This window comes from Mirounga leonina, unplaced genomic scaffold (assembly GCF_011800145.1).
Source record: "Mirounga leonina isolate KUSES-001 unplaced genomic scaffold, KU_Mleo_1.0 Mir_91, whole genome shotgun sequence".
Taxonomy (NCBI): domain Eukaryota; kingdom Metazoa; phylum Chordata; class Mammalia; order Carnivora; family Phocidae; genus Mirounga; species Mirounga leonina.
Window position 1 is genome coordinate 18,472,615 of NW_023270839.1, and position 20,199 is coordinate 18,492,813.

At 58.0% G+C, this 20,199-nt stretch overlaps 2 protein-coding genes across 2 annotated transcripts; one reads left to right on the forward strand and one right to left on the reverse strand.

Annotated features, from left to right (window-relative positions):
- The first annotated feature begins 593 nt into the window (after positions 1–593).
- On the forward strand, positions 594–9,416 carry ITPKA (inositol-trisphosphate 3-kinase A). Its single transcript, XM_034994027.1, has 7 exons — positions 594–1,082; positions 7,332–7,428; positions 7,514–7,730; positions 7,863–8,067; positions 8,299–8,400; positions 8,642–8,713; positions 8,828–9,416. The coding sequence occupies exons 1-7, from the start codon at positions 594–596 to the stop codon at positions 9,029–9,031; spliced, it is 1,386 nt and encodes a 461-aa protein (XP_034849918.1). The 3' UTR covers positions 9,032–9,416.
- A 432-nt stretch (positions 9,417–9,848) lies between these two features.
- On the reverse strand, positions 9,849–19,364 carry LTK (leukocyte receptor tyrosine kinase). Its single transcript, XM_034994600.1, is given in 26 exon segments — positions 9,849–10,127; positions 10,223–10,313; positions 10,388–10,433; positions 10,436–10,521; positions 10,629–10,723; positions 10,828–10,927; positions 11,064–11,161; positions 11,472–11,601; positions 11,787–11,837; positions 11,839–11,849; positions 11,947–12,037; positions 12,557–12,752; positions 13,027–13,074; positions 13,077–13,121; positions 13,778–13,821; positions 13,823–13,925; positions 14,333–14,431; positions 16,231–16,326; positions 16,329–16,386; positions 16,590–16,629; positions 16,631–16,722; positions 16,867–17,075; positions 17,481–17,654; positions 17,744–17,830; positions 17,833–17,886; positions 19,307–19,364. Coding segments are annotated over 26 exon segments (2,481 nt in total).
- Between the last annotated feature and the right edge of the window lie 835 nt (positions 19,365–20,199).

The following is a 20,199-nucleotide window of genomic DNA, read 5'->3' on the forward strand; positions in this document are numbered from 1 at the left end:
CCTTGTTCTCTGCCCCCTGGGAAGTGGGGAGCTTGGGGGAGGAAGCCTCAGGTCGTTCCCGGGACGGAGTCCTCACTTGTGCGCGCGCCCTGGGGTGAGGCTTCTTCGGGAAGCTGATGGCCTTGCATTCTGTGCTGAAGGGGCCCCGGACGCGTAGGAAAGCCCGGAAACCTGGAAACCTTGGCCCAGGATGGATGGAACGCGGGAAGGACCCGGAGGGACAGGGCGGGAGAGCGAGAGCAGGACCATCTCCAAGACTGTAGGGCCAGGGGCAGGGCGACCCCTCCCGTCTCCTCGAGGGCGGGCACAGAGGGCCCGCGAGGGCCAGGCCCTGGCTTTGTGTCCACGAGGTCTGGGCTTCCCGGCCACCTGGAGGAGCAACAAGGAGCTTCCCGGCCGGGCAAGGGCCCTTGGAGGCCCGCGCTTTCTCTGAAAGTGAAAGGAGTGGGCGGGGGGCGCGGCCGAGGCGGGGCCCAGGCGGGCAGGCCGCGCAGGCTCCGCCTCGGGGCAGTCTCGCGCCGGGGGCGCCGAGCGTCTCCAGTCCTCGCGGCGGCGCGGGCTGGTGGGCTCCGCTGCGGCTCGCGTGCGGGGAGATGACCCTGCCCGGGGGCCCGACGAGCATGGCGCGGCCGGGAGGCGCGCGGCCCTGCAGCCCGGGGCTGGAGCGGGCCCCGCGCCGGAGTGTCGGGGAGCTGCGCCTGCTCTTCGAGGCGCGCTGCGCGGCGGTCGCCGCCGCCGCCGCCGCAGGGGAGCCCCGGGCCCGCGGGGCCAAGAGGCGTGGGGGACAGGTCCCCAACGGGCTTCCGCGGGCTCCCCCTGCCCCGGTGATCCCGCAGCTGACTGTGACAGCCGAGGAACCGGACGTACCCCCGGCCAGCCCGGGGCCGCCGGAGCCGGAGGGTGGCTGGCTCCCGGCCGTGGGCTCCTCACACCTGCAGCAGCCGCGCCGCCTCTCCACCTCGTCGCTCTCCTCCACTGGCTCCTCGTCGCTGCCCGAGGACTCGGAGGACGATCTGCTGAGCGACAGCGAGAGCCGGAGCCGCGGCAACGTGCAGCTGGAAGCCAGCGAGGACGTGGGTCAGGTATGGGCCGCGGGGGCGGGGCCAGCGCGGGGCGCGGGGGCTGCGCGCGGCGGACCCAGCTCTGAGCTGGCGCGGGGCTGACTTCGGCGCTCGGCTCCCTCCGCCCAGGGTCTGGCCCTCACCGCCTAGCTGGGGCACCGGGGTCGCAGGGAGGCGCCGGGCCGACCTCCCGCCTTGGCAGTTTTCTCCGGGCTTCCACCGGCGGGTCGCGGCCCGGGCCCTAGGGCGTCTAAGAAGGAGAGGAAGGAGGAGTCTGCGACCGGCCGTGGGCACCGGGTGGGGCGGGGGTGGAGATCGTGACTTGCGGGCCGGGAAGTGGGGCCGGAGGGATCGGAGGGGCTTGGACTTGCCCCGCGAACTCTCGGAGAGAGAGAGGGGCGAACGAGTCTCCCTCTCTCCCCGCCCCCTCTCCCGCGCGGCGGCCCCACCCCCGCCGTTGCCACGGTTTCCCTCTCCTGAGTGGGAGTGGAGCGGCGCTCCAGGCTCTGCTCGGGAGCTGCCGCCGTCTGCTCCCCGCGCCCGCACGAGGCGTGGACGCGGAGAAGGGAGGGCCTCGGGGCTGGGGGCTCGGGCAGGGAGTGGAACGCAGCCCTGCCTCGGTTTACTGCTCCTAATCAAAGCCGGGAGAAGGTAAACTGAGGCTGAAAGGGGGGGGAATCCTCCTGCTAACCGCCGCCTCTGGTAACCTGGCTGTTCCGGCGCCAGGTTTGACCCTCGGATAACCCGGGTCAGGGTGCAGCGAAGTCATTCCCAGTGCCTGCCCCTTAGGGGTGTGCAGCCCCTGGGATAGCCATCTTGTCCCCTCTTTTTAACCAAGGCCAAATATTTTAAATAATTGCCCGCGGTCAACGCGAAGGAGTTGTTCTAGATCCACGTTATGCAAGTGTCCCTGGAGCGGAGGGAGAGACGAAGGGCGCCCCGCAGGCTCTGGTGGCTCCGGGCCCGCCCAGAAGGGCGGTGAGAGTTGCGGACGCGCGCCGGGGTGGCCTGGGCGCGGTGGGGGGAGCCCTGAGGCGCGGCCTCCGCCTGCTGAACCCGGGCTTCGAAGCTCGTTCGGATTGGACGAGGCGGAGGAGACCCTGTAACGACTTGCTGTGATCAGTTACCCGCTGAGACTTACATTACCCAGAGGGCAGCGTGATTTGTAAGGGACACGAGGGAAAAAGGGCTCCTAGAGCAGGAACGAACACACACACACGCCGCCGCCGCCCTCAAGTGTAGGGTGCGGGGAGTCCCTCTCTCCTCCGGAGATAAGGATACCCGTGATCCGTGATCATTCCTAGTACAACCCTGGCTCCGACAGGGATGCGGGTGCCACCGAGGGATTTCCAGGGCGGTGGAATGTGGGACAGTGAGAGGACTCCTTCTTTTCCACCTCCTCCGAAATGCGGAGCGGGAGTTCTGGGTGCACCGCTGCCCTGGTCAGATCTCTGCCAAGCCCAGAAGCGGGTGCAGAAGAAAGTACGCCAGGAGCGCAGCCCCCCGCTTCCCTCTTTCGCCCCCAGTCTGAGGAGGTCCCGCGACCCAAGCCTGCCTGCAACGTAGGCAGCCGGGCTGGGGTCAAGACTCTGGAGACCGGTCGCAGCTGTGCCCCGGGCGTCTTCGGCCAGTCTCTCCCTCCCCAAGGTTCGCGGTCTTCCGGCGCGGCCAGGAGCTGGAGCAGATGGCCGCTGAGGGCCTTTCCAGCTCCAAGGCTGCGGCTCCCAGGCCTTCCCAACCCCCAGCCCGCCGGGGCCTCCCCGAAGGCAAACAGGCACGGCGGTGGCAGATAAGCCAGTAGCTGTTGACAGAGGCTGCCTGCGTCCGCGTGGAAGGGCCCGGCGCGGACTTTGCCTTGAGGCCGGTCCGGGAGCGGCACAGAGCGCCGGCCCAGGCTGCCTTTAGGGCTCTCCCAGTCAGGAAGCGGAGGCCATCGGCGGGCCGCGAAGGATGCGCCTGGGAGAAGGGTCCTGCAGCAGCCCTCGGGAGCTGCCGGCTGGCCAGCCCCTTACCCGCGGGCCTGGGTACATAACGGACTAGCTCGGAGCAAGAGGCGGCCCGGAAGGCTCTACCTTGCCTCTGCCTGGAACATACTCACACAGGGCACATGGTGTCTTGAGTGTGTCTTGGGTTCACTCAAGACAGAGAGGCTCCGTCTCCTGGGAACACCGCACGTCCTGCCCAGAGCCTGGAGCTGGGCTCCCCCCAGAGTAGTTGGACTGGGCAACCTGCCTGCCTCCTGGGGCCCCTCTTCTGGTAGAGGAGAAAGTCGTGGGCAGGGAAACCCAGACAGATCAGGAGAGGGGTTGGGGGCCTATCCCCAAGAGCAGTTGGCATGACTGTATTCTTAGGCTTTGCCTGCCTCTTAAAACAATTTTGGGGTGTTGCTGTAGCAGAAGAGATGGGTGTTTGCCTCCTGTTCACTTGGTTCTCTTCTTTCAGTGCTCCAGGATAGGTAAGGAGACCTCGATGCCATCCTGTCCTGGACCCAGAACTCCCACACTTCACTTGTCACTAATTATAGAGCAGAATTTAGGTTAACAGACTTCCTTTTTAAAAAGCAAATGCCCCTGAGAGGGTGAAGTCGTGGGTCACTTATACCTCAGTGCAAATCATTTTATAAATTTAAACTGATTGCTCTCACCACCACCACCACCACAGGGAGTGCTGGTTTGATAGGGCAATGGGAACATGAGGAGGAGGTTGGGCTGGCAGAGAGCTTCGGCCAGAGACTGAGTGGTTAGAGGTAAGGAGTGGGAGTCAGGAGGTATAGGGATGAGTAGCAAAGACGAGGGTCCATTCTGGCAGAAGATACACTGAGTATCTGGTGTGATTTAAGGAGTTCTCAGGCCTTCCAAATGGAGCTTGGACAAAGGAGCATCTGAGGCTAGTGTCCAGCCGTGCCCTTCCCAGAGAGAGAGAGATGTCTCCCCTGTGCAGCCCCAGGGGTGAGGATCAGAAGGGGCCCCTGTGACTTCCTCAAAGACTCTTTCACATAGTCAGCTCTCCTGGGTTTTTGCCCCAAGATGCCCAGGTAGCCTTTGGCTGTGAGTTGGTTTCCCAGACTTCTGTGGGGGAGTAGGCTGGGCCAGAGGTTGGGGCTTTGGCCCTCTTTCCAGCTAGATTTCACTCTGTAACATAATAAATCTGCTTTCTGATATCCATACAATAAAAGCCTTACCTGCTCAAAAATATCTTCCCTGCTGTTGTTCATATGCCAAAATCCCCACCCACCCACTGAAGAATGACTCTTCAAGAGCCTTTTTAGATACATGCATTTTTATCTGCATCATGTTCCCTGGAGGAGGTAGCTCCCTAAGATGGATGCTGGTGAGTTCATTGATACTTGCATAAACTCCTTCCACGTTTGACCTGTATCCATCGCTGGCAGGGGAGAGAAACCCTGTCCTACCAACCTCAGGGGGTGGCTGGGAGGGCTCAGATGAAAGCCCTTTGTAACCTGCGGGGGCCGGAACCAGCCCTAGTTGCTGTTGCTCTTGGTTGATATGATCCTCACAGAATTGGAGAGAGGAGAGTAGGTGATGACCCCATTTTACCTGAGATCATGACCTGAGCTGGAATCAGGAGTCAGACACTTATCCGACTCACCCACCCAGGCGCCCCCTACAAAGCTCTTTCTCATGCAGGGTCCCATTTGACCCCCAAAGGGAGTTGGGGTGGTAGCATGGATTTTGGAAACTGCTGGGGTGACTGGAACATGGGGAGGAGGTTGGGCTGGTAGAGAACTTTAGCCAGGGACTGGGATGCTGGAGGCAGGGAGTGAGGGGATATGAACTCCTCTAAGCCTTGACTTCCTTCTGTAAAATGGCAATAATGCTACCCCCTCATGCACTTGATGTGCATGTGCATGATTTGAAAACCATGAGTGGGAGAAGAGGGTATAAGATGGTGCCACTGAATGTACATGGCACATACATCTTCCTGGAATTTTACTTGAGGATTTGGAGGTGGGAGAGTTTTATAATAAAACTTGGATTTATTATGCAGCAGAATGCAAACCTTGTACATATTTAAAGAGTAAAAAGGAGTTTTGAAAGAGATGTCATGCTTCTAGTGGGCTGCTTCTGGCTACACCCCCAGATCCCTGGGGGTTGGACATGTGATCACACCCTAGTGTGCCATGTAGGAACTTCAGTAGGGAAACAGGAGCAGTGCTTTCTGATGGGAGATGAGAAGCGCCTGGCAGGCTGTAGGCGGTCAGTAAAGGGTGGCTCGTGTTATGGCAGCAGCTATACCCTCCCAGAGGAAATAGGCTCACACAGATGAAATTCTCACTTGGGTTCACTCAGCTAAAAAGTGATAGAGCCACCTGATTCCAGTGCTCTGTCACTAACCCCCATCTCCTCCCCATGGGAAAGGGCTTTCTGGTCAGCAGCCTTTCCCTGCTGAGGCCACTGTGCCAATTCTCCCTGTCTCTCATACAACTTCCTCTGATCAGGGAGGCTGGATTTCTAAGTTGAGTTCTAGCCCTGGAACTCCTGCAACGCATACGTAACTCCTCATAGGCAAGCACGCTTGGGAGGAGGCAGCAGATACACAGCTTGGATGAGCAAACCTGTGTACTTCAGAAGTTGGCACAGGACTGATGAGTTTTGGGTGGGAAAAGGAAAGGTCCAGAGTATGAGATGCTCTCAGGATTGGGTGGAGGCCAGAAGGAATGTTTGTGAAGCAAGAGGTACACCAAGATCTACATTTCCCTCCCAGTTTCATCTGAGATGACAGGCTCTCAGCTCTGCATCCCATTTTCTTTTGTTTTTTTTTTTAAGATTTTATTTATTTGACAGAGAGAGACACGGTGAGAGAGGGAACACAAGCGGGGGGTGGGGTGGGAGAGGGAGAAGCAGGCCTCCCACTGAGCAGGGAGCCCGATGGGGGGCTCGATCCCAGGACCCTGGAACCACGACCTGAGCCGAAGGCAGACGCTTAACGACTGAGCCACTCAGGTGCCCCTCTGCATCCCATTTTCCTTTTTTTTTTTTTTAAGAGTTTATTTATTTATTCATAAGAGACAGAGAGAGAGAGAGGCAGAGGGAGAAGCAGGCTCCCAAGGAGCAGGGAGCCCGATGCGGGACTCAATCCCAGGACCTTGGGATCATGACCTGAGCCGAAGGCAGACGCTTAACCATCTGAGCCACCCAGGCACCCTGCATCCCATTTTCAAAGCTCAGGTTTCTGGGTCTAGAGTAAGAAGACCAAGGGTAGCCTGGCCCTAGCCAACTGGCGAGGAGTGATATGGCATCCAGGAATAGCAAGGGGGTCTTGGGGAGGCCCAAGTCGTTCTTTTCCCAGGCCCTGCCAGGCTAGCCTCTCAGCCCTGGGCCTTTGCAAAGGTTTGTTTCCATGTTTGTCTCCCTAAATGAGAGTAACCAATGGTCCAAAGTGAATGAAACAATAATCCAGATTTGTCCAGCTTCTGCTTCGTGCCAAGGAATGGGGTCCCAGGGTGGGGGGGTAGGCACAGGGGCTGGAGCCTGTCACACTCAAACCTCATTTACTACTCATAACAACCCAGTGAGAACGATTATTTCCCCATTTTACAGATGAAGAAACTGACAGAGGCTTGTTTCTCAGGCCCCTGGAATCTCCTGAGGCATTGTTAGAAATGCAAATTTTTTATTCCACCCAGACCTACTCAGAATTTCCTTGAGGCAGACCTGAGTACATTTTTTTTTAAAAGATTTTATTTATTTATTTGACAGAGAGAGACACAGCGAGAGAGGGAACACAAGCAGGGGGAGTGGGAGAGGGAGAAGCAGGCTTCCCGCGGAGCAGGGAGCCTGATGTGGGGCTCGATCCCAGGACCCTGGGGTCATTATCTGAGCCAAAGGCAGATGCCTAACAACTGAGCCACCCAGGAGCCCCCTGTCTGCATTTTTTTTTAACATGGGTGACCATCAGGTGATTCTCATGCTCAGGAAAGTTCTAAATCCTTGACGGAACACTTTAGTAACCTACCCACACAGCTGGAGCAGCAGAACTGGGGTGCAAACCTGAGCCTTCTGACACTAAGTCCAGGGCTCTTTTCAGCACGATGGAGAAGCTGGATATCTGTCATCACGCTGTACCTGTCTCAGTGTCCTCCACACAGGCTCACAATAAACTTTCCTTGAGTGAGTTAGTGAGTGAACGAATCGCGGGGCCCTAGCTGCTTGCGGTGGGCTGGGGCCGGAGGAGACCCTATGCCAAAGGAGGGAGGGCTTATGCATTGCCGAGACGCCAACGTGCGCGCCCGGGACCTGTCGCTTTCAGAAAAGCCACTGGCAGAAGATCCGGACCATGGTGAATCTGCCCGTCATGAGCCCTTTCAAGAAGCGCTACGCCTGGGTGCAGTTGGCTGGGCACACGGGTGAGCACAGGGCAGGCGCCGCTGGGGTGGGCGGGTGCTCGGGGAAGGAAGGGACCAGGCAGCGCTAACTGGTGCCAGTCCGCAGGGAGTTTCAAGGCGGCTGGCACCAGCGGGCTGATCCTGAAGCGCAGCTCGGAGCCGGAGCGCTACTGCCTGGCGCGGCTCATGGCGGACGCGCTGCGCGGCTGCGTGCCCGCCTTCCACGGCGTGGTGGAGCGCGATGGCGAGAGCTACTTGCAGTTGCAGGACCTGCTCGACGGCTTCGATGGGCCCTGCGTCCTAGACTGCAAGATGGGCGTCAGGTACACGTGCCCTGCCCGTCCGGGCGGGGGCACAGGGCGGGGATGAGCGCTCTCCCGGGTGCCTAAAGCCGCGCGCGACCGGGTCCGGGCGTGCGCTCTCTTACGCCCCCACCGCTGCCTGCGCGTCCGCAGGACTTACCTGGAGGAGGAGCTGACCAAAGCCCGCGAGCGGCCCAAGCTGCGGAAGGACATGTACAAGAAGATGCTGGCGGTAGACCCTGCGGCGCCTACCGAGGAGGAGCACGCGCAGCGCGCCGTCACCAAGCCGCGCTACATGCAGTGGCGAGAAGGCATCAGCTCCAGCACCACGCTCGGCTTCCGCATCGAAGGCATCAAGGTGGGCCAGGCCCGCTAAGCTTTGCAGCGCCCTGGCCCTCCCTCTGCCCTAACCCCACTGCGCGGTGTCTGCCTTCCTTGTTGACCCCCACCACGAGGCACCCTCCGGCGGCCTTCCCGCCGTCCCTGGCAGCCAACGTCCTGGAAGGCACCGCTACTCTAGCCTGATCCTCTCCCCTCGAGCAGTGGAGAGACACGGCGACCCTGACACTTCCTGTCCCACTTCCTTCAGAAAGCTGACGGCTCCTGCAGCACCGACTTTAAGACCACGCGAAGCCGGGAGCAGGTGATTCGCGTCTTCAAGGAGTTTGTGCAAGGGGATGCGGAAGTGCTGGTGAGCGCCGGATCCTAGAACCCTGAGGGGTTGGGGAACCTGAAACCGAGGGATGCCCCTAGGTCGTCCGGCCTGGTGCCCTCGCCTGTGACCCCCATCGTAGCATGTAGGCACCTGGGGGCCTGTGTCTTCCTCCCCACGGTATCTGCCAAGCCAAGCATGCATCATGGCCTCTGATATTAGCAGAGGCTCAATTAGTATTTGGTTAATCTGCCCTCCTATCCTATCCTGCCCTCTCCAGAGGAGGTATCTGAACCGCCTGCAGCAGATCCGGGACACGCTGGAGGTCTCTGAGTTCTTTAGGAGGCACGAGGTAAGAGGGGGTAGGCTCACGTGCCAGGACTGTGGTCTGTGAGGGCTACAGCAGGAATAGGATGGGGGGCTTCTCCAGGAAAGGGCTGCGGCCTGACCGTGTGGGGCTCGGCAGGTGATTGGCAGCTCGCTACTCTTCGTGCACGATCACTGCCATCGCGCGGGTGTGTGGCTCATCGACTTCGGCAAGACCACGCCCCTCCCCGACGGCCAGACCCTGGACCACCGGCGGCCCTGGGAGGAGGGCAACCGCGAGGACGGCTATTTGCTGGGGCTGGACAATCTCATTAGCATCCTGGCCAGCCTGGCAGAGAGATGAGGCTGGGCCCCTGTTCTAACAGATGGATCTGCGGCTGCGTCCCCGCCATGCATGCCGGAGAGAGACTGAAACCCCGCGCTGCGGGGCGGTTCACACGGTTCTGCAGGGCCAGGTGCCAACCACTATGGGACGCACTGCACGCGCTGGGGGCTGTCCCCCATACAAGACCCAGAGTTCCCAGAACCGATGGCACTAATTAACAGAAGGGGGTGGGGGAGGGGTGGCTGGGACAATGGGCTCCTTCCTCAGCCCAGCTCTTCTGAGGGGGCTGCATATCTCTCTCGAGAGGCCAGATAATGAATTTTATTTTGCAGGCACTAGATCTATTGGTCTAACTTCCCACACTACAATGGACAGCCTTTCCCAATAAAACTCAAAAACACCAGCTTTGGTGACTCAGGCCTCGTCCCCTCCCTCCTCTGGTCCCTTTCTCACTTCCCTGGCATCCCTCATGTCCACTCAGATCACTGGAGGGTATGAGAAGAGCTCTTTATTAGAGGCATCTGTAGGACTGGGGACTGCCCAGATGAAGGACACTCATGGGGGAAGGGTAATCCAGAGAAGGCTTCCTGCAGGAGGCAATTTCAACCTCTCGTCCCAAAGACAAAAGGCTGGGAGAGGCCAGGCTCTTCACCAGAAAGCCTGAGCTGGTTTCCAGGATGGAGGGTCCAGTGGTGCCAGGCCAGCCCTGAGACAGGCGCAGACATGCAGCACAGACTGCAGGGGACAGAGGCTCCTGGAATAACAAGCTCCCTAGAAGCCTGGGGAGGAGTGCAGGGAGGAACCACTGCGACTGTCATTGCCTGAGTCCTCACCTTCAGTGCCCCTTGAGGCCCAAGAGCCGTAGGGGGGATTCCTTTGGATGCCTTTGGAATCCCCCCTGAGGTTGGAAGTACTTGGATTTGGGGGTCTTGAGGCTAGAGGGCAGCCACGGGCCAACCATGCTCCCTCCCCAGCTCTTTAAGCTCTCCAGATTCAGTTCCTGGGCCTCTGGGGATCTTAGGCCCTCCAAAGACCTGCTCCCCAGCCCAGAAGTCCCTTCCTGCTCTAGGGTGGGCCCCAGCTCCATTGGCAGGGGTGAATTCACATCAGCGTCCTGTAATGCGGGGGGCAGGAGAGCCACAGCATTGTTCCACGGCTGCCCTCCTGACCCTCAAGATCAAGATGGTCAAGGCAAGAGAGGGGGCACACCTGAATTCAGTATCGAAGATGTTCCAAGATGGCAGCAAAACTGGGGCAGAGTTCAGGCGGATGCTGCCAACACTGGGTCATGATATGGTACCTGGGGAGAGGCAGGAGTTCGTCCCACCCATAGCTGTGAAGGACCTTCTTCCCTGGACAACACTCCATACTCACACAGGCCCTGGACAGCCCCTGGGAGGACCCATCCATCTCCCTCCACGACGAAGTACAGCACGTCCTGGTTGGTGCCCCCAGGGTAGGGCATGTATCCTAATGAGAAGATCTCCCAGAGCAGCACCCCAAAAGACCTGCATCACGGGTGGGGGAAACTGAATGAAGCTTATCAGGCACGGCCTCCCTTTTGCCTCACATGAGGTGGCCCAAGGCGGGGGGGGGGGGGTATGTGTGTTATCACCAGGAGTCTGTCTTGAATGTGAAGATGCCCTCCAAGAAGGCCTCTGGGGGCATCCACTTGACCAGCAGCAGAGCCGGGCCCCCTGGCGGTAACAGCTGGCTCTATAGGAGGGAGGAGGGGCGTGATGAGTTAGTTGCTCAAGCGCCACCAGAGTGCTGGTAAACTCCCCTGGAGCGGTAGCCTCCCCACCTCCCCAGACCCCACACCTATAGATATCTCTGGCCATCCCAAAGTCCCCAATCTTGGCCACTCGGCTGGGCCCAGTACAGCTCAGCAGGCAGTTCCTGGCAGCAATGTCCCTGCAGGCAAAAAATCCCCACCAGAACTCAGAAGCTCTGGCCCTGATCCGTTTCCATAAAAGTTATCGAAGAGCTGTTCCTTGGGGAGAGAGCTGGGCTGCTCCCCCACCCCCTCCGAGCCAGGATCACTCCCAACCTGTGGATGAAGTGATTTTCCTCCAGGTAGTGGCAGCCCTGGGCTATGTCTTGGGCCAGCTGGAGCAGGTCCCGCATGGCCAGAAGTGATGGCTGGCCCTGGGTAGGGCAGAGGGTACATTAGTCCATGCTTGTTTTGGGACACATGGACAGGGTCTTTATGTTTTTACTTTTATTTTTTAAGAGATTTTATTTATTTGAGAGAAAGAGAGCACAGGCAGGGGAGGGCGGGGTGGTGGGCAGAGGGAGAAGCGGACTCACTGCTGAGCAGGGAGCCCAATGCAGGGCTCCATCCCAGGATCCTGGGATCATGACCCAAGCCCAGGGCAGACGTTTAACCAACTGAGCCACCCAGGTGCCCCGGACAGGGTCCTTAGATGGGCTCAGAGGGCTGGGAGAAGGGTCTTACCAAGCATGGCTGGCTGTTCCTCAGGAAACTCTTCATGTCCTCTGCAGACATCAACTCGAGCAGAATTAGGTGAGGGACAGTCCAGAGGCTGAGCCCCACACAGTGCACAATGTTCTGATGGCTGAACTCGCTTAGTGGGAGGTGCACATACCCCAGTCGCCAGCAGGGAGGGAAACCAAGCTCGAGGTTCCACAAAACTGGAGACAGGCTCTGTATCCCTAGGCCTGCTACCTCTCAGCCCCAGGGTGAAGAGAAACCATCCAGGCAGGCAATTCTGCTTTCACCTTCCACCCCTGCCCCTAGCCCCAGGTGCACCTGATGATGAGTGCCTCCATGAGGAAATCCAGCTCATCCAGAGGAGAGCAGTTCTGGCAGGGTCTGGGGAGGGAGAGGGCTCCTGAGCTCCCCCAAACACTTCAGGAGAGTGGGTTGACTCTAGCTCCAGCAACTGTTCCAGAAGTTCCACCCCTCTCACTTTGACAGCCACCTGCAGGGGGCTGGGGTCCCCAGGAAGGCCATTTACCAGTCCCTCATAGACTTCTCCAAAGGCACCATGGCCCAGGGCTCTGCAGGAAGACAGGCTGGAAGGGAATGGGTGGCTGGACCTGGGGAAGGGTCCTAGAGGGTCTAGTGCCTCCTTTTTACCTCCTTGCCATCCCCTATATGCCCAGGCGGCCCTATCTGAGGACTCAGGTCTTCCTGCATCATAGCATCTCCCCAAGTACAAGCCCTACAGAGGCGATGTTGACAGGCACAGAATCAGGGCAGAAGAGAGAGGAGGTATGGGCTCAGGGTGGGGGCAGGAGTCTGTGACGAGGTTTTCCTTACGTCCTTGCAGACACCCTGGGTAGAGGCAACCCTTGCTCCAAAGGAATCATAGGGTCCCCACCATCCTAGAATTGGGGATGACGGCTGACCTTGGACAAGTTACTCTGCCTTTTGGAACTTCTCTGACCTCTATCTCCTCCACACAGAGGCTTGGGGCCAGATGCTCTCTGTGAACCATAATTCACCACAGCAGGGCACGGGATGGGAGTGAGAGGAATTCAGAGTGCATAGGTTCTCAGCGGAGGGGGAGAACTTACTTAAGCAGGGTGACATTGGCTGGGGAAACTTCTGTAAGCCCTGGGGGCAGAGATCAGTGCCAGGCCCAGCCAAACCCCACCTGGCAGTAGTAAGGGTTGAGGGCTGTCTTGATGGTGGAGGTTCGAAGATTGCTCAGCTCAAGCTCAGGGCCTGGCAGCCTTGTCCCCCACAGGCCCTGCCACTTCTTATGGTTCACTGAGGAAGAAGGGCAAACTCTCTACGTGCCCATCTGGCCCACCCTGCTTTGCCACCCCTCCGCCCAGGACATCTCTCCAGATACCCATTAAGGCAAACGTCTTCCCTGGGCCTCCACAGTTGCTTCTACTCTTAGAATCCCAGAGGAGCCCATCACTGCTCTGCTGGAAGCAGAGGTCTTGAAATCAGCCACGTCTGTCCCTGGGACCCCACACACAGCTCAGTGAAGAGGTGGGCAGCCTTGAATCAGCCATGCCTGCTGGATGTTCCTTACCCAGAATCAGGACCCCACACACCATAAGGAGACTCAGTGTAGAGGTCACACGACAGTCACCAACAGAACCAGAGGGGCCTGGTGAGTGGGCAAATCTAGGGAGACATAGAGACACCTCCAGTGGGAAGCTCCTCTCTGTCCCCCTCCTCAAATTTTACCCATGCCTCAAGACTCAGCCCAAGTACTAACTTCTCCCTGATACTTGTCCTAGATAAAAGCAACCTTTCCCTCCTGAGAACCCCTAAAACACTTTAAGCCTCCCATGGCAATTGTCACTTTAATAGATATCTATATCTAAATCTAGATACATATCTGGGTGCCTGGGTGGCTCAGCTGGTTAAGCATCTGCCTTCGGCTCAGGTCATGATCCCAGGGTCCTGGGATAGAGTCCCACATCGGGCTCCCTACTCAGCGGGGAGTCTGCTTGTCCCTCTCCCTTTGCCCCTTGCCCCTGCTCATGCTCTCTCTCACGCGTTCTCTCCCTCTCAAATAAATAGATAAAATCTTTAAAAAAATAAATCTAGATACATATCTAGATAGATAAATAGGTAGATAGATAGATCACCCTTTCTATACTAGACCACTAGTCTACATGCTCCTTGAAGGCAGAGCATACACTGATGCATATCCAATCTCCTGCCCAACACCCGGAATGGTGCCTGGCACACCACCAGTCATCTTTCCCAGTACCTCCTGCTCCTCCCAGCCCATGGCCCCAGGAGTCCAGACCTTGGACAAAGGCAGGACTTACCCACGCAAGTGATGTTATCTGCAGCTGGCTCCATGCCCTCTGGGGCATTTGGCTAACCAGAGCTCTGCCTGACATTGGCAGTCTTTCCAAAGGCAATGACTACAGTTGAGGTGCAGTCGGATCTCCACTTCTCCATGGCTCTCCATGACTATGAGTAAAAGAATGGATATCGCAGGGTGAGGGTGGGGGACAGACATACTTTTCCAGCTACGTGGTTAATTCTAGCCCTGGACTTTGGAACAATGAGCAGTACCAGGCATTTGGCGGTGGGCGGGAGGGCCTGGAGGACTTCTGTCAAGCCTGTATACTTCCTCTTCTGGGATCCTTGAGCTCGCAGATTGAGCTGAGAATTCATAGTAGGAGACGTGTGACAAGTGCCCCAGAATGCCCCATACCGACATCACAACTGACAGCCCAGTTCTTGAGTATTCCTGTGCCATGCAAGAACCAGATAGTTCACAGCACAGAGTTGGTGGCTCAAATGGGAGTGGGCTCAGGGATTGAGGAATAAGGCTAGGCCAGGCTGAGAGATGGGGTGGGGGTAGGGGCCAATACCTGCCAGAGGTTGCAGGTAGGGCTCACCACTAGGGTGTATGAAGGATACCTCATCTTCCCCGTCAACTCAGAGGATGTCATTCTCTGAGGCATCACCCCCTGGAAATTGAAAGTGATAGAGGGTTTGGCTACAAAATGGGGGGAGGAAGGGGCACACAAATGGGAAGCTGGCTTATCAATAGTGGGGAAGCTGTTCTCTCCCAGTGCAAATCCCAGAGTCACCCTCCCTACACTAGCATTACAATACAGGTGCTGCCAGCTCATAAGTGGGAGCCGGGAGCCATATGGGTGGGGTGGGAGTCATCAGCTGGAGCCTGAAGGCCTGGCTCAGGCTGGCCGGGACAACCTCCTTGTCTGCCTGAAATCCTCTGACTTCATGTCCTCAGCTATAAAATGGGAGAGGCCCAATCCACATGTTGCATTTTTGTGAGAATGGAGAAGATGTGTATAAAGTACTTATGAACAGGATAGCTCAGACAGACCCAAAGGCTCTGTCTCTTTACACCAGTGATTTCCAAACTCTGGAGTGTATTAAAATCACCCAGAGGATTGATCAAAACACAGATGGCTAGGAGACTTCCCTAGAGTTTCTGATTCAGTAGGTTGGAGAGGGGCTGGGAATTTGCATTTCTAACAACTTCTCAGGTGGTGCTAATGCTATGGTTCAGAAACCACACTTGGAGAACTACTAATTTAAATTATCCCTGCCTGGGGCCCCTGATTGGCTCAGTCAGTTGGGTGTCAGACTCTTGATCTCGGCTCAGGTCATGATCTCAGGGTCCTGGGATGGAGACCCAGGTGGAGCCTGTAGGTGAGCCTCACCAAACACTCTGCGCTGGGCGTGGAGCCTGCTTAAGATTTTCTCTCTCTCTGAGAATATATATATAAAATAATGATAATAAATTATCCCGGCCTTTCTGCCTCTCTGCTCAGTTTGCTAACTCAGCCAGCTCTAAGTTCCTGGGACTGCTGTAAAACAAGGAGACCTGTTGTGACTTAAAAACAAACAAACAAACAAAAAAAGGTCCTGGATTTAAAGAAAATCTAGGGAATTCTGTCTGCTTGTGTGATTTGCAACTTACTTGATCTCTTTTTTTTTTTAAGATTTTATTTATTTATTTGACAGAGACACAGTGAGAGAGGGAACACAAGCAGGGGGAGTAGGAGAGGGAGAAGCAGGCTTCCCCGCCGAGCAGGGAGCCCGATGCGGGGCTGGATCCCAGGATCCCGTGATCATGACCTGAGCTGAAGGCAGATGCTTAAAGACTGAGCCACCCAGGCGCCCCAGATTTATGAGAGACAGCAAGAGAGAGAGCTTGCGCACGCGTGGGGGAGGGACAAAAGGAGAGAGAGAGAGAATCTTAAGCAGACTCCACACTGAGCGTGGAACCCTAGGCGGTGCTCCGTCTTCTGATCCTAGATCAGGACCTGAGCTGAAACCGATTCAGACACTTAACCGACTGAGCCACCCAGGTGTCCCTACTTAATCTCTTTTCTAAGAGCTCTTACTCTACTTGCTCTGGGGCCCGGAGGGGGTGCTCAACCCCTTCCCCATCTATCCTCCAGAGGGCCTGTTGTAAGGTTCCAACGCCACTTCACCCTGGGAGCTGCCGCGCTGCCCTCCTCGAGAGTGCCCCTTCCCCAGTAGCCGCTCCGCCTCCACCCGCAGTACAGGCCCCGCCGCCGCCCCCGACGCCGCCGGCTGCGGCCCAGCCGAGCGTAGCTCAGGCCTCGGCGCAGCCCGGGCCGCCCTCCGCCCCCTCCCGTAGGGAGCGGCCCGCCCGCGGAGAGGGGGCCCGCGACGTCCAGCCGCCTCCCCACCTGCGGGGCGACAGCCGGATGACTGTCAGCGGGGATGGGGAGCACGCCCGCCTCTCCCCGCCGCCCCGCGCCCTCACCTGCCGCGCCGCCTCTCCCGCGGCTCCCGGCCGCCGCCGAGCGGTTCTCCAGTTTCTCAGGGGCGGCCTGAAGCCGGCCTCGGTCCCGCCGCCTCAGTAGGCCCGCCCGCCTCCTCCGGCCGCCACCCGCCGTGGCTCCAGCTCGCCGGCGCGCAGCTCCGGGGCCAGCGGCGTGCCGTCCGGCCGTCGAGTGAGGACCGGGCACCAGGCACTGGAGTAAGGGGCCGGGCCGGGCCCAGGGACTGGGGACCCCAAGGCCCGTACGAAGAGCTTGTGTGTGCGCGCCCGCAGCAAGACGTTTGGGACCCCAACGCGAACTGCTGGGGGCGGGAGCCGACCGCGCCGAGGCAAGCACGTGCCGGAAAGACATAGGTGGCGCCCCCGCCGCCGCCCGCCCCGCGACCCCGAGACCCCTGCGGCCCCCTCCGTCGCCGCGTCCTCCGCAGCGGCCCGAGACTCTCCGAGGCAGACGAGCTGGCTCTCCGGGCTCGCCTGCGGGCGGCGGGCGCCAGATCCGGCGGGGCCCGGATCGCTCCCCTCGCAGCGCCGCCGTCTCGTCCCGGAGGAGCGCCCCTCGCTCCGCTCGGCCCTAGCCCTGAGGAGCTCGAGCCGCCCCTTCCCGCCGCCTCCGCTTACTCCGGGACAGGCGTCCTCCCCCTGCTGCCCCACTAGGATGTGAAGCGGCTCCCCGCGACCAAGGGAGAAGACCGCGGAGACGAAGACGCCGTGCGCCCGCGACAGGTGGTTCTTGGCACCTTTGCCCCCCGCAGCTCCGTAAGCTGAGATCCTGCAGGAAGAGGACGCTGAGTCGCTGGCCCTCGCTCTTCGGTCCTCGGGCTGCCCGCCTGCGGCAGAGGTTAGTGACAAAAGCCGCTCCAGAATTTGTTATCTGAGGGACTTAAGAGGCTGTCGATTTAGGAAAGATGGGAAGACTAGGTCCGCACACCAGAAAATTCGATTTTACACTTATTTTAGGAGGCTTAATGGGGGGGGGGGGCGCTCAAGCCACCGCTTGGCGCCACCGCTGGTTAAGGGCTCTCCATTTGCAGGGAACAGGCTCCTAGGTATTGGATAATTCAGTGGCGACCATTGCCACCTTCCCTGGTTCCGCTGGAAGAAGGGACAAAGTTGCTAGGGTCACACAGGGTTGTGGAATACCCTACGACAACGTAGTGTGCCCGAGGCCTTGGATCCCCTGACTTTAGAACCTCAGACACACGGGTCACCACCCACCTCTCCCTGCTTCACACTTACAGGTACTTGCTGGTTGGCTGGAGCCTGACACAGCTGCATGCCTTTCAGAGGCTCAGAGGCCCCCACTGTCACCACCACGCTGCTGCCGGTGTGTGCCTTGTTACACTGTGTTTATGTGGGCCCTTGCCGGCTGCTGGCCCCACAGGAGAACAGTCAAGGCCCTTCAGTGCCTTGGAGCAGGGAGGGAGGAAAGGGTCATAGAGCATCTGCCCTGGCCTGGTAAGGTGTGCAGAGAAGGGAGGAAGAGCCTGGAGCTGACCTGGGGGAATTAGGGGAGAAGCTGGCTCTAAGCCACTAAATGGGCCGGTGACGTTCACATCTTGGGGGCTAGGAGCTAGCAGCGACGGGGTGAGGATGGCAGAAAATGTGCCTGGGACCCCAAGCTGGAGTGGAGAATGGCTCCTGAAAGGTGACAACAAGACAGCGGGTTTGGGAGAGGTGGCAGGAGGTTAATGGGGGACGAGATAAAGAGATAACCTCTCAACAGCTGGCCCTTGCCCCTTGCGGTCGTGGTCCTAACCCCACCTAGCCCCACCTAACCCCACCAGCACCCGGAAGCCAGCCCTGACCGGCTCCAGTCACTGAAGCCCCTCGGGGTGCCCGCTGATACCTCTGCAAGTTTCTCCCCTGGGGAGTCCTTCCCAGTGAATGACCTGGGGGCTGCACTGAATTCGGTCCTGCAGGCCCCCCATCCTTTCCTCGACCTAGCTAGGTAGTGTCACCCCCAGCGGTGCTGAGACCCCAGAGCCTGTCCCTCCTTCCCAAGCTGCGTGGTGGGGTACCTTGAATTCAGGCCCGCACTGTGCTTCTGGGCCCACTCACCAGGAACACTGACCTGGAAGCATTGGCCTTGAGGGTTCCAGGCCTCTGGGGGGGCCACTAGGACCCAGTCTGTCTCAACTGCTGTTCCCGAGCCTAGGAAGATGCCTCTAGCCAGATGGTTCCTTGACTGAGGTACTCGCCCATTGCTCTAAGCCACAGCAGCAGCCAGCCTGAGCAGTCCCTGGCTTGTTCAGCCTGCCACAGCTAGGGCTGTGGCCTCAGACCTTGTCACCTTGGCCGGCCTGCCCCTTATAGCAGAGTCCAACTGCTTGCTAGACACTGCCGGTCCTAAAGCCAGCCTGGCCACTCCCACCTCAGACCCCAGGATGCTGAAGGAGGGAGGGGTGGGGCATGTGGGCAGCAAGGTCCCCAAGCTTCCTGGAAGATCTTTGCGAGCACCCCTCCAAGGGCTGTCTGGATCCCAAGGTAGGGGAGAAAGTGCCCCCCGCTTTGAGGCAGGAGTGTGGAAAAAGTGGCAAGCCACACCCCAGACACCCTGCCCAGGCTTCTAGGTCTTTCTAGCTCTCTCACATCAGGAGCAGTGGGGTGAGTGCTTCATTGGTGGTAGGATGTGGGTGTATGTAATAACATATGGGAAGTGCTCTTTTTTTAAAAAAAAGATCTTATTTATTTATTTAGAGAGAGAGAACACAAGCCGGGAAGAGGGGCAGAGGGAGAGGGAGAAGTAGACTCCCTGCTGAGCAAGGAGCCCAAGAGAGCTGCAGGGCTCAATCCCAGGACCCTGGGATCATGACCTGAGCCGAACACAGGCACTTAACCAACTGAGCCACTGAGGCGCCCCTCCAAAACACTAATTTTAAAGGCTAAGGCCTATGTTTAATATAAAGCTCTGGAAAAAAAGAAGTGATAGTAGTTAGCGACTTGGTTGTCTCTGAGAATATAGTGCTAAATAAAGATACTACAGTGATTTTGTAAACACTCTAGGACCCATGCTCTATTGAACTCTGGAGGTATCCCACTGTGAGGTCACAGAATTTACTTGGTAAGGTTCCACTAAGCCAGTGGTTCTCAAAGTGTTTGGGCTTGGATAGCGGCATCAGCACCCCCTGAAAATCTGTTAGAGATGCAAATTCTTGGGTTTCACCCTAGATCCCCTGAATCAGAAACACTGGTGAAAGGCCTAGCAGTTTGTTTTAACACACTCTGCAGATGATTTCGTGCAGATTTCTGTCACGAGTTTGGGGAGTATGCTGTTTGCAGATGCAGTGGTTGCTTATAAAACCTACTGTGTAATTCGGTGTCCAGCGGCTCTGTTTATGGGAAGTGGATTCTCTCTACCTACTGACAGGGCACACTGCACTCACTCTGATGACCTGTGAACACAGCGAATCCCACACAGAAAATGACACTGTAAGAAAGCTTAAGTGTTAGAATTTAAAGATTTTTATTTATTTGACAGAGAGAGACACAGCGAGAGAGGGAACACAAGCAGGGGGAGTGGAGAGGGAGAAGCAGCCCTCCTGCCGAGCGGGGAGCCCGATGCGGGGCTCGATCCCAGGACCCTGGGATCATGACCTGAGCTGAAGGCAGATGCCCAACGACTGAGCCACCCAGGCGCCCCAAGTGTTAGAATTTAAACAAAGAACTGAAAAACTCTACCAAAAGAGATGAACCAATGAACCGGAGTTCATGGTTTGATCCACTCCTTCCCAGCCCTTATCTACCACCACTAAAGTCCACAATGGAGGGAGAGTTGTAGGACAGCACTATAGACTGAATGTTTGTGTCCACTCCCCCCTCCCACCCCCGCCAGTTCATATGTTGAACTCTAATACCCAATGTGAGGGTATTTGGAGGCAAGGCTTCTGGAAAGTGATTAGGTCATGAAGGCTCCACCCTCATGGGTGGAATGGGGGTTAGTGTCTTTATAAA

What these genes read in the sequence shown, in the direction of transcription:
- ITPKA (XM_034994027.1), top strand. Translation starts at nt 594, where the DNA reads ATGACCCTGCCCGGGGGCCCGACGAGCATGGCGCGGCCGGGAGGCGCG. An exon ending in GCAGTTGGCTGGGCACACGG is followed by an intron (nt 7,429 to 7,513) that starts GTGAGCACAGGG and finishes GCCAGTCCGCAG; the next exon opens with GGAGTTTCAAGGCGGCTGGC. An exon ending in TCCGCATCGAAGGCATCAAG is followed by an intron (nt 8,068 to 8,298) that starts GTGGGCCAGGCC and finishes CACTTCCTTCAG; the next exon opens with AAAGCTGACGGCTCCTGCAG.